The sequence below is a fragment of the Vicia villosa genome, linkage group LG5 (genome assembly GCF_029867415.1).
Source record: "Vicia villosa cultivar HV-30 ecotype Madison, WI linkage group LG5, Vvil1.0, whole genome shotgun sequence".
NCBI lineage: Eukaryota > Viridiplantae > Streptophyta > Magnoliopsida > Fabales > Fabaceae > Vicia > Vicia villosa.
The window spans coordinates 161,525,227-161,537,353 of record NC_081184.1 but is presented as its reverse complement, the minus strand read 5'-3'; the positions used below and the strand labels follow the sequence as shown (position 1 = coordinate 161,537,353).

The following is a 12,127-nucleotide window of genomic DNA, read 5'->3' as shown; positions in this document are numbered from 1 at the left end:
TTTCCCATTAATGGCCCAAAATAATCCTAAAATATATTGGTCTAAAAAATATAAAATATAGGACAATGTTGTTACTTATAAAGCATTCAGGAAGTGTTACAGAGATGCATCTCCGGATACATTCAAATAATATTCGGAGATGCATCTTTGAATCCGTTTTGGATAAAAATGAGTTCTGTGTCTGAATTACGAAGGCCTTATTTGATTTCGGTGCGTTCGGAGATACATATCTTGATAAATTAATGGTATTTTTTAATCTTCAGAGTTATAAGTTTTCCCAAATTTTTTTAATTTTTTACTGTTTGATATTAATTTAACGATCATCACATTGTTAGCTACGAGCACTGCTACAAAATATATCTTTGGTAATACTATATTACTACGACCGTTTAAACAACCATAGTAATAACTTATTTTTCGTGCGCTTGCATTTTTTAATATTTTATTAAAATACATTTCATCACGGTCCTTAATAACAACCGTTGAGATAGATGAAAGGTTACTAGCTTCGATTCACAACACCAACATCTTTTTTCTTTTTTCGTTACAAAAGGGTTTGTCCTTATAGTCTTATAAATATTAAAATTAAAATATCTATTCCATGATTATTAATGGTATTTATATTTTATCACAGTTTTTGTTAACAGTCGTGGTGATAAGTTTTACATGTATATAAGTGAAGTTATCAAACTTCAGCACAGAATAGTCGTCTCTCAAAACAAAACTCTAACATCTCTCTCTCTCTCTCTTCCACATGCAGCAAACTCGTGCTCATAAGCTTCTTCGAATTAAAAGGTAATCAAGTTCATATGCTTTATCCTTTTTCTTCTTCATAAGCTTTCTTATGTGTTATTGATACGCTTTCTTCCATTTTTCTCAAAAGAAAATTCTAACATCTATATCTTCCACATGCACTAAACTCTTCCTCATAAGCTTCTTCATACTAAAAGGTAAATCAAGTTCATACACTTTATCTTTCTTCTTCTTCATAAGTTTTCTTCTAAGTTATTCATATGTGTTCTTCCATTTTTCATATATGTTCCACGTATGACACTAGTTCTTCTTAAAAAAATGTTTTTTCATTTGGCATGATTTTCTTTTTTTTTTTGAGTAATATCTACTTGGGTTATGTTTTCGTTTATGTTAACATGTTGTTAATTCCATACTAGTTTATGTTGCTAAATCATGTTAACATTCTGAAATATGTTTATATTTTGAAATATGGTTCAAGAGTTTATTTTTTCAAATTTGATTTAGTTTATGTTTTCAAATTTGTCTTACATTTGGCATGGTGTTTTTTGACTTGTAAAGAAAGTGAATGAAAAAAATAACTCAACAAAGCACATATTATGGTTGTGGTACACAAATGGTTTGTATTACTATGGAGAAAGAATACAAGAAGTATGAAGTTATTATGGAAACTTCATACGCCTTGTATTTTTTCTTCATAGCAACAGAAAGTAAATCAACTTCAGATCATTCCACGAATCTTTTGAATAAAAAGTACGTTAGTGAAACATTTTATGAGTTGATATGTTATTGTATGTTGTTGTCGTTTTGTTGATAAATATTAGTGTATGTTGTTGTCGTTTTGTTGATAAATATTATTGTATGTTGTTGTCGTTTTGTTGATAAATATTATTGTATGTTGTTGTTGATGATAAATGTTTCTCGAAAGATCTAGTTGAGTTTATTATGTCGTATGTAGATTAATTGTTTTAGTAACCCTTCACTAAACATGCATTCATTTAAATTGATTTAGAAAATAATAAACTGGAAATTAAGTTATATTTAAAAATCACCTTAGATCAATCAATATTTTTTGAATTGCATGCATCTCGTAATTCATCTGTCGCTCTTTAACACATAGAACATGGTTCAATGCCCCCTAGTTCTTCAATGCAAGGGTTCATTCTATTTTAGTTTATATTGCAAAATATCAAATTTGTTGAGAAATTCCGATTCATCTTCATCATTGTCATCATAATAATCATCATTATTGATTAAAATAATGATGATGATAGTGATGATGATGACTCCGAATTAGTCAACATATTGATAATTTGCAAAATCAACTAGAAGAGATGAAATGTTGTTTTGAAGAACTTGGGGCACTGAACCAAATTCTACGTGTTAAAGAGCAAGAGATGAATTACGAGATGCATGCAATTCAAAAAAAAAAATAGTGGTTTGTTTAAGTTGTTTTTTCAAGAATAATTTGATTTTTTAAATTAGCATCTTCTACATCAATTTTAATGGATGTATATGTTTAGTGAGGTATAAGGAAAAACAAGCAATCCACATATTTTATAATAAATTCATGTATACATACCACAACGGTTATCTTTTGTAACTGTGGTGATAAATGTTAATTTTATTCTAAATAAATTGTTGTTGGATTTCGAACTCATGACCTAAATATATATGACGACGGTTGTTTAAATAATTGTTGTGATAGGTAGTGCGCTGTCTAGTTTATCATCATTGTCACATGTCCGTGGTGAAGACCAGCATAGATACAATCACACGCTATCTAACAACGGATGTACAACTACCATTATATGTATATCACAATCATTATCATATGTGTTTTCGAGTGGAGTCCACACACCAATATAAGAAACACCAATCTACTTCATTTGTGACCATTACTTAAGCTACCTACTTTTTTTTTTTTTTTGCTCTAGCAGGTTCTGCCATTATTATAGTATCCAACCACCCTCAATAATAGTATATGTCAAACTCACATTTCAAAAAATATCAAGGCGGTTCATGTATACAATAAATAATCAATACCCTATCTATTAGAAATCTGGATATATAATGTATGTGTATACTTATACTATATAGTTATTATTACCCAAAACTTGTAGACATATCTTCTACTCTAGCATAGGAAGTTGTGATATTAGAACTCCCAAAACAATGAGTGCAATTTCCAACATACTCAATGTAGTATTGCCCCCATTGTCACTGATTATACTGCCTATCATCATGCTACCTTATCTTTTCTTCAAATTGCTTATACATCTAAAAAAATTGGTGTACAAAGAAAACATGGCAAGAAAAGTAGTACTAATCACAGGGGCAGCCTCAGGAATTGGGGAGGTACATGAATTATGATATACTTATTCTAATTAATTTTATTATGAATGTTAATATTTTTAACGATGCTAATAAATAAAACCTTGTTGCTTCATTAAAAAGCAATTGGCTTATGAATATGCTAGACGAGGAGCGAGGCTGTCTCTTGTTGACATTAAAAAGGAGAATCTTGCAGCAGTGGCTAAAATGGCAAGATCTCTTGGTTCTCCCGATGTTATCGTCATTGGTGCTGATGTTTCCAACATTCAAGAAAGTAAACGATATGTTGATGAAACGGTGGACCACTTTGAACAACGTACGTTATTTGCTACTTAAATTTTTACTTACAAATAAATAAACAAAGATTTTAATTACCTCCTTGATCGAATTGTGACTAAAAATGGAATTTATGTGATTCATGCAGTGGATCATCTTGTAAATAACGCTGGAATAGCAATTCCGACGTTGATAGAAGATTGTTCTGATATTACTAAATACACTCCAGTTATAGTAAGCTACTAATTATGTTTCAAAGTGTTTTGAAAAACTAATTAGGTCGTTTTTTTGAAATACATGAACAAATAATCAATTATAGCTGTTATATGTTTATTTGACAGGATGTAAATTTCTGGGGAGCAGTTCATGGGACTTTACATGCAATCCCACATCTCAAAAAAAGTAAAGGAAGGATCATAGTGATTGCTTCAACTTGTGGATGGTTCCCTCTTCCAAGATCCAGTTTCTATAATGTAAACTTAAACATCATTTTTATTTTACTTTTCAATTATTTATCAACAGTATGATATTTCTTATTGAACATGTTGTGATTTGTTGAATGGTATCAGGCTAGTAAGGCAGCATTAATAAGTTTCTTTGAGACACTAAGAATTGAACTTGGTTGGTGTATTGGCATAACAATTGTCACACCAGGATTTATCAAAACAGAACTAGCATTGAAGGCTTATGAAGAAAGGGTTGGTCAATTATAACACTACACCTTTAATTTAAATCTCAACCAATGTGTTCTAATTCATTTTAATTATTGCAGCCTAGTCTGAAAATGATTCCAATGGGGTCAGCATTTGAATGTGCCAAAGACATAGTGAAAAGTGCATGTAGGGGAGATATGTATGTGACAAATCCTTCATGGGTCAAAGTGTTGTTTCCTTTTAAGGTGTTCTATCCTGAGCTGGTGGACTGGGTCCAACAACACATCTTTCGACTTTTGCCCAACCCTTGTAAGAAAGGCAATAGGCATATGTACAAGAATAACCAAAGAGCATAAGACAGATTAAAGAGTTATTTGGTGGGATTTGCACACTTCATATTGAGACATGTCCTAGCAAAGGACTCATGTGACTTTTATTGATTAACTCTACATATAAGTTTGTTTTGTGTGATCTCTTAAATTGTAGTAGAGATAAGTGTTTGAAGCTGCAGTATAGACATTTCTACAATTGTTATCATCTAGGTAATGGTAATAATCGACATTATGTAAGATGAATTTAGATTTCACCACAATAGTATCTAGAATAGAAAGTGTGCTATTAGCTATTATTATATTATAAATATTAAAATAGTTATATGATACCGAACTATAAATACTCCATGTACCAAAAATATAGTTTCACTCAAAGTTTTCGACTTTAACACAACACATCGCCATTGTCTACTTCTTTATAAGATCAGTATTTACTGAGAATGTGGAAGGAAAAGTAATACTAATCACTGCGGCCTCCTCTGGCATAGGCGAGGTTCTTTCTTAAATACATTTCCGCATGCCAAAGGTTAAATAAACCAATTGAATAATATATAACTAAGTAGAATCTGGTTTCTCTTTGTTTTGCAAATTAAGCACCTGGCATGAGTATGGTAAGAAAGGAGCGTGCCTAGCTCTAGTTGTCAGAAGCGAGAATCGACTCAAAGAGGTTGCTATTGGATGGTTGCCTGCACCAAGAATGATGTTCTACAAGTAATACACAACCTTGTCACTAAGCTAAGATAAGCTTTTGTTACTATGTAGTACATCTTTCTCGTGTCAGTAACCAGTAGCCAATTTACAGCTTTCAAAATCTTCAGGAAAACAAAAGCAGCAATGATAATCTTGTATGAGGGTCTAAGAACTGAACTGAACTGGCAAAGCAATTGTGAATAGCACTTGCCTTGGAGACTCGTACCTGACAGAACCAGCATGGACTGGGACCACCTTTTAATGGAAGGTGTTTTGCCCAGAAGTATTGGAGCTTTTAAACTGTTGGCTGCTACTCTCTGGGACTTCAGAGAGGGAAACAGGAAGAAAAAACTTGTAATGTGCAGCATGAAGTGTCTTATGACTCAAACATAGCAGTGTCCTAAAAATGACTTTATATGTGTTTCTCATTCCTTCCTACTCTTTCAGCTATGGGTTTTTACATTACTTGCTTCAACTGTTTCATAGTAATGGCTAAAAATTTAGTGAAGGAAAATACTTCAGCTATCCAGGAGTACAATTACAAACTGAAATTGCAATGCCAAGTCTCTTATAAACCAAATGAAAGGAGAGAAATACTAGTGGTTCTTGTCTTGTTGGACAGACGTGAAAAGAAATTAAATGATTGATATTTTTTAAATTAAGTAATATATATTTTTGTATGTATAGTTTTTATTTGGGATGTGATATATGAAATACTAACATGGACACTAACTCGTTGACAGCTATAATAATTTTAAAAAATGAATAAATTAAACATAATCACATGTGTTGTTGTCATGTTAAACACTAACGTGTGTCAGACACCAAATACGCATTGGTGTCGTGTGAGACACTGATACGTGGTAGATATCAAACATACCTTGTTCAAAGGTGTCGGTTTTATAAAGGTTGTGAGATGAGTATTTCTCGTAAAAGAAACTTGAACTTCCTAGGGCTGTGATCATTTCCTTGGGTGGGCTGGGTTGTGATCATGCAAGTATTTCTCCTAAAAGAAACTTGAATTTTCTTTAAATGAAATCTCTAATGGAATTGTTAATAAATAAAGGGAAATAGGCTTAGAAAGATACCATTGATTGTCCACCCCTTGGGTTAAGAACTTTCATCACTCTACGGTTAAACGGTTTACTTTTTATTTTTCAAATTTTAAAGTAAATAATTGCATGCATTTTTTTAAAATAGTAAAAATATCAACAAAAAAAATATATGATTTTTTATTTTCAAAAATATATCTTCTTTAATTATTCATTTAAAGAGTGACATTTATTCACAAAATAAAATAAACACATTTTAAAATAAAAAATGTTCTCAAAATTAAATGATACCTGAGGTGATGAATCAGACATTCAACGGGCTAAACGGTGTTGGCTGAATTGTGGTTTAGCAGATTTTCATTTTAGAATTTTTTTTTTTTTACTTTAATACTTTTTTTATTGAATTGCTACGAACACTTACTTTCTAACTATTGAGTAAAAATTGTGAGTCTCACTCTATTGTATGTGGAGTCAGTTTTCAATAAGGTAAGATCTATATGAATATTACTCAATAATAATATAAAAAAGAAAAGTCAACGCTATTTTTTTTATTTAAGACCTAGAAATCTCTTTGATTGGATCTCCAATAAGATTTTTAAAAAATTGGAAAATATGTAACCAAACTCTGAAAAACTAATGAGCTAAAAAGCAGCAAAGCTTAAATCACTTATAAAAATTTACATTTTAAATTAAATTACTAAATCATTTGTTACATGCATTCAATAAATGCACCACCATCAACCGCAACATGATACATGCATTCAATAAATGCACCACCCCCAAACGGCAAAACGATATACTGGGCAACATGATATTAAAGGAGTGTCATACCTTGTTTTGATGAAATGGACAGCACATTAATGACTTCCTCTTATCCACATAGGTCAACTTTGTTGAACCTTCACCTCAGACCGGATAACCACATTTCTAGAACGCAAGGGCTGCAATGGCATCTTGTTACTCACATTGTGTTGCATGTAACAACTTTGAGCCCAACTCTGCTCCATCCTTATTAGGAAACGTTAGCCATTTAGAAAATTATGGGGATAAAACGATTGCGTCTGAAGGAAAATGTTTTAGAGCTTGTGAAGGGGGAAGAGACTTGAGCCTTCTTAGAAGGGACCACGCATCAGATCTAGGACAGCCTTGACTCATTTCTAGAACCAGTGGAAGGGAATGTTTTCTATTTAATTCCACAAGCATTACTCCCTACAGATTGAAGAAACAACTATTAATTTGCATACAAGTTGCAGGAATCTGCCATATAGAAATAAGGATTTGTATTACCTCAAAGTTTGCTAAGAAAGCTTGAAATTTGCGCATAGTCTCCTTCATCTTCTGGACTATATTTGTGTCAGAAGAAGAAAGAGCTGCAGTGACCTCCACAGGGGAATAACCAATTCCTTTCTGTACAACCTAAAATATTTTATCACTGATCAGCTTGGTATGGCAGGAAGATAAAGCTCCCATATTAAAAGCTTATGTTTTAGAACAAACTCACATCATGATCAATGAGGATTTCAGAAATAAGACTACCGTCATCTACATATGCCTGAAGCTCATAGGTTGTCCTTTTCTTATATTGGAATCCTTTAACACCAGTTAGAAAGCACTACAAAAAATAATGTATTTATAGTATTGAAAAATAGAGATTACAGAAACTAAGATGCATCAAATACGATACGCTACAAAATAAAATTCCATCCACGAACCAATATCACCATAGAATAGTAAATAATGCCTGATACTCTCAATATTCACAATATGAAGCTTTATATGTAGAGGAGAGAACACAACAAGTGGATTCAGCTCAAAAAACTTTTGACAACGTGGTAAAACATGTTTAAACTTTTATCATCATTATAAAACATGTTGTAGGTAGCCTATTCTAACAATTCATATTGGCTAAAGAGACAATAAAAGCAATTTGAATACTGATACTAACATATGCACGAAAGCTAAAAATTACTACCCAAAGAAAGAACATTGGACAGTTTAAACTCCTTACCTTAATTTTACCCTGAACCAGAGAATCCGTCTCCTTCATTGCAGCCCACTTGGCTGACAAACTAGCTAGGTATGTGAAGGGAACTTCAGGGTCTCCAGAAAGTATGAGTGGATTGTCACCGACATCATCCATCAAGATATCTTCATAGTTAAAACCAGTGGACGAAGATCCATTCAGAGGAGTATTATCTGTGACTACAGGAACCCTGTCCCGGTCTGTATCCACAATTTCAGAAACAGGAGAGCGCTCAGTAGTCACGGAACTTGCTATGTGAACAGTGTCTTCATGTACCTCTGCAACATTCGAGTTCATGTGAGAAGATTGGTTGCCAATAGAGTTTTCCCTGAAAATATTAGCAGTATCTATATGCATCTCCTCGGCTATTGAAGAAGTCCGGTTAGCCATTGAATTATGATGGGACACAGGATTGGTAGCCCGCTGCATATCAATATTCATTGGCTGCACATTTGAAACCATGTGAGGTATTGAATTTGAAGTAGCATGTAGTGCATCCATAGGTGAAGCATGTTCAGTTGCTACTCTGGCACCCCGCTGGCCCGGCGTATCAATATTCATTTGATCCACGTTTGGCTGCACATTTGAAACCACATGAGGTACTGAATTAGAAGTAGCATTTTGTGCATGCATAGGTGAAGCATGTCCAGTTGCTATTCTTGCACCCCGCTGGCCTGGCGTATCAATATTCATTCGCTCCACGTTTGAAACCATGTGGGGTATTGAATTGGATGTAGCATTTTGTGCTCCAGTGCGTGTAGTATATCCAGTTGTAATGCTGGCACCCTGCTGCCGCTGCATGTCAACATCTGTTCGCGCCACGTTTGAAACCATGTGGGGTATTGAATTGGAAGTAGAATTTTGTGCACCCATGCGCGAGGAGTTGTTATGAGTGCCAGGAATGCTGTTGCCAGTACCTGATGTAAAACACGTGCATAAAAAACAGATAAGATCAGAGTCAAGAATGCTAAGACTGAGATCAGTTACATCATATGCATTCTAATCTGGAACATAAGGACTGACCTTGGTTGTCTGCCTGGACAGTATCAGTACTGCGTAATGTTGAGCCACTGTTACTGGGATCATCAACTCTATTTGAAGGCCATGCAGCAAGAGTCGCCCGGACTGATAAAGGGGGAAGCACCCCATCTCTGGTTCTGCATAAGGATAACAAAGATTAACTAAGCAAAGTTTACCTATATACAGTAAAATTACAGATTAGAATAGTATAAACCAACAAGAAACAGCAAGAAGTTTTACACAAATTTAGCTTCCATGTTAAAATATAACTTCCATGGTTTGTACCAATATAAATACTATTGGAATACTTAATTTGTACCTTTTTCCCCTAGCTGGCTTATTTAGTTCATCAATCAGCCGCTTTCGAGCTGCATCCAGCTCCTCAACTAATCCCCCCAATACTTGAATGGTCTCAGGAACCAGCATCAAAAGTCCACGACGCACTTGTACGTTAGAGATTGCGACCTAAAAGTACCAATAGATCCCTCAAGTTCACCCTTACTCATGGAGAATAGCAAATAAGTAATGCGTGCGCAGATGAAAGTGATAAATGAAGAGAAGGCCCCCGGAAGATTAAAAATAAGAATGGGCCGTTGCTTATTTCAGTGAGCCTTTTAGATGATACTATATACCCAGGGGCATTAATAATATACACCAAAATCCAAAAGTAATACATACAAGTCAGTGTTGTTACAAAAATGATCTAACTATAACAAATCAAAGAATAACTTATTTTTTGAGGCCAAATCAAAGAATTATGAGCGTGTATGTATGTATGTGTATTCAGACGAAAAGAAATGATGACTTGTGGCATCGAAGAAACCTTTAAACCAGAAGATGCACAAACTTCAAGAGCTTTAATAGGCCGGTACTCCATTCCAAAAACTCTCTGAATACCATCAGTCATTGACAACTTCAGGCACCTTTTAAGGCCTGGAGGAGCTTGTTGATATCTGCTTTTTAGAGGACAAGTGATATTGAGAATCTCATCAACCTGCCAATGCATTCGGGTCTAAAGTCTTCAGTCTCCGCAAAAGAAATTAATTGCAATTAACAACACACAGAAAATACATATCAGCAACCATCTGAGAAAAAAATACTTAACCCACTGTCCATCATATATGAACTTAATTTTATACCAACAACCTAGAGTTCTCTTAAGTTTTTAGAGGTCGTGTAAAGATGATCCCCAGTTTAACTACGGAAAAACAAATAGAGGCTCTATTTTGCCATGGTTTAACCTCTGACAATATTTATGAGATTCTATTTAGCAATGCTTTAACCATGTCAAATTCTGGACAATGTACAATAACCCTTGTTGCACGCCCTCAAAGACGGCCCTGAACCTAGCATTCTATATACTTTGATGAAGGATTCAAGGACTGTTCAAATTCAGATTACTTTTTGGTAACCAAAATACATCAAGTTAAGTTAACATCAAGGTGAAATAATACATTCCATACCACTTAACAAAATTGAATTCATGAATGCACTCATTTGGTTTAAGCTTGTTTTCAAAAATCAAGATATAGTATAACGCTATGTAGCATCGACGCCTCTGAAAAATGTGTGTGAGTTGTCCGAAACCGACACTTGTGATTACATTTCATTTTTTTCAAATTATTACCAGTGTCAACGTGTCAGTGTTGTAATTACGTTTCATTTTTTCAAATTATTACCAGTGTCGGTGTTGGGTTTCCGGTGGCGGTGCTTCATAAGGTATAAAGTAAACAAGCAAGTTCATCTTTGATCATTTTGGCAACTGCAACATTAGTCCTTAAGAATGCAAATACTATGAATTTGGGATTCACACTCAAACTAACAGTAGTAACCGATGGAGTACGGTTCAACAAAAACGTGACAAAGAATTGCAAAAACAGTAATAATTCTAATAATAATACGAAGAATATAACAAATTAACTCAATCGTTGAACGGAACAAAATCAAAACCTGCAAAACGTAGGGACCTGGAAGGACATCGAGATGCATAGATTCCACATTAGGAGGAAGCACGCCGCTCCCACAGAAATTAAGATCAGAAAACAGAAACTGCTCGAAACATAATTTGGCTTTTCTAGCAACATCAAACCCTTGGAAGCCGTTCACCGAACTCCCTAGTTCGCGAAGACAATCAGCAAGCGAGACTCTCTTCAAGCAAAACCCGAGTCGGCGGAGAAAATCGTTGACGGGACAGTCCGAAGGTTGAGGTTCGGGAACGGGTGGAGGAGGAGTGTGCGGGATGGGGTCATCGGGGACGTCGATGAAGTCGTCGTCGGAGATTACGACGGGCTCCGGGGGGAAATTGGGGGAAGTTTGAGTTTGGTGCGGGGATGTGCGAGGTTGTGGCTGAGGCTCGACGGTGTCGCCGTCTTCTTCGTCGTCGTCGTCGTCGAGTCTGAGACGGCGTATGTGCATTTTTTCCGCGAGATGAAAATGGGAGGTTTTTTCGAAAATGTGGGTTTCTTTGTCTACGGGAATGAGCGGGAATTATAGAAGTACTAAAATTTTCTCCTCCCGTGTAAAAAGGGAGGTGCTAATAGAAATTGAATTACTCTTTTGGGCAAAAGGGTGAACGGGACTATATTATATTGTTGAGAATTTCTCCTGCCACCCTTTAATTTTTATCTGGCACCCTTAAGTGTGTTTAATTTTATCAAAATATTTTTAACCAATTAAATAGACAATTTTATATTTTGCAGGAATTTTTGTGATTTACCGGATTTTTATATATGTACATTGGTTTTTTTTTTTTTTATAGAAATTTGATATTTTGGTATTTTATTTTAGTTTTTATTGGGTTTTTTGTGTTGTTTATTAGATTTTTTTAGAAATTCGGGAAGGCTTACTCGTTGACATAGATGACGATACCTCAAGTGAAAAAAAGTGATGTTCAGTTTATTGGACAACAAGACCAGTATCGCATTGTGTCTAGAAGTAATAGGATAATCCATATAAGAAATTGTCGTCCATTTCTCATGATCTTGAACACCCAATCTA

The 12,127-nt window shown here is 34.5% G+C and overlaps 2 protein-coding genes across 2 annotated transcripts; one reads left to right on the top strand and one right to left on the bottom strand.

Annotated features, from left to right (window-relative positions):
* The first annotated feature begins 2,833 nt into the window (after positions 1–2,833).
* On the top strand, positions 2,834–4,605 carry LOC131603590 (11-beta-hydroxysteroid dehydrogenase-like 2). Its single transcript, XM_058875955.1, has 6 exons — positions 2,834–3,108; positions 3,208–3,400; positions 3,509–3,594; positions 3,702–3,833; positions 3,930–4,058; positions 4,133–4,605. The coding sequence occupies exons 1-6, from the start codon at positions 2,926–2,928 to the stop codon at positions 4,367–4,369; spliced, it is 960 nt and encodes a 319-aa protein (XP_058731938.1). The 5' UTR covers positions 2,834–2,925; the 3' UTR covers positions 4,370–4,605.
* A 137-nt stretch (positions 4,606–4,742) lies between these two features.
* Positions 4,743–11,589, bottom strand: LOC131603589 (recQ-mediated genome instability protein 1). Its single transcript, XM_058875954.1, has 8 exons — positions 11,081–11,589; positions 9,954–10,124; positions 9,450–9,595; positions 9,134–9,267; positions 8,096–9,027; positions 7,589–7,699; positions 7,375–7,503; positions 4,743–7,296 (listed from the first exon to the last, which is right to left on the bottom strand). Exons 1-8 carry the CDS (start codon positions 11,543–11,545, stop codon positions 7,126–7,128), a joined length of 2,259 nt encoding a protein of 752 aa, XP_058731937.1. The 5' UTR covers positions 11,546–11,589; the 3' UTR covers positions 4,743–7,125.
* Positions 11,590–12,127: the final 538 nt, after the last annotated feature.

Coding starts and splice junctions, on each gene's coding strand:
- LOC131603589 (XM_058875954.1), bottom strand. CDS start 11,545: ATGCACATACGCCGTCTCAGACTCGACGACGACGACGACGAAGAAGAC. Junction 7,504..7,588: donor AAATCCTCATTGATCATGAT/GTGAGTTTGTTC, acceptor AAAATATTTTAG/GTTGTACAGAAAGGAATTGG. Junction 7,297..7,374: donor CTTTCTTAGCAAACTTTGAG/GTAATACAAATC, acceptor TTCAATCTGTAG/GGAGTAATGCTTGTGGAATT.
- LOC131603590 (XM_058875955.1), top strand. CDS start 2,926: ATGAGTGCAATTTCCAACATACTCAATGTAGTATTGCCCCCATTGTCA. Junction 3,401..3,508: donor GGTGGACCACTTTGAACAAC/GTACGTTATTTG, acceptor TGATTCATGCAG/TGGATCATCTTGTAAATAAC. Junction 4,059..4,132: donor TGAAGGCTTATGAAGAAAGG/GTTGGTCAATTA, acceptor TAATTATTGCAG/CCTAGTCTGAAAATGATTCC.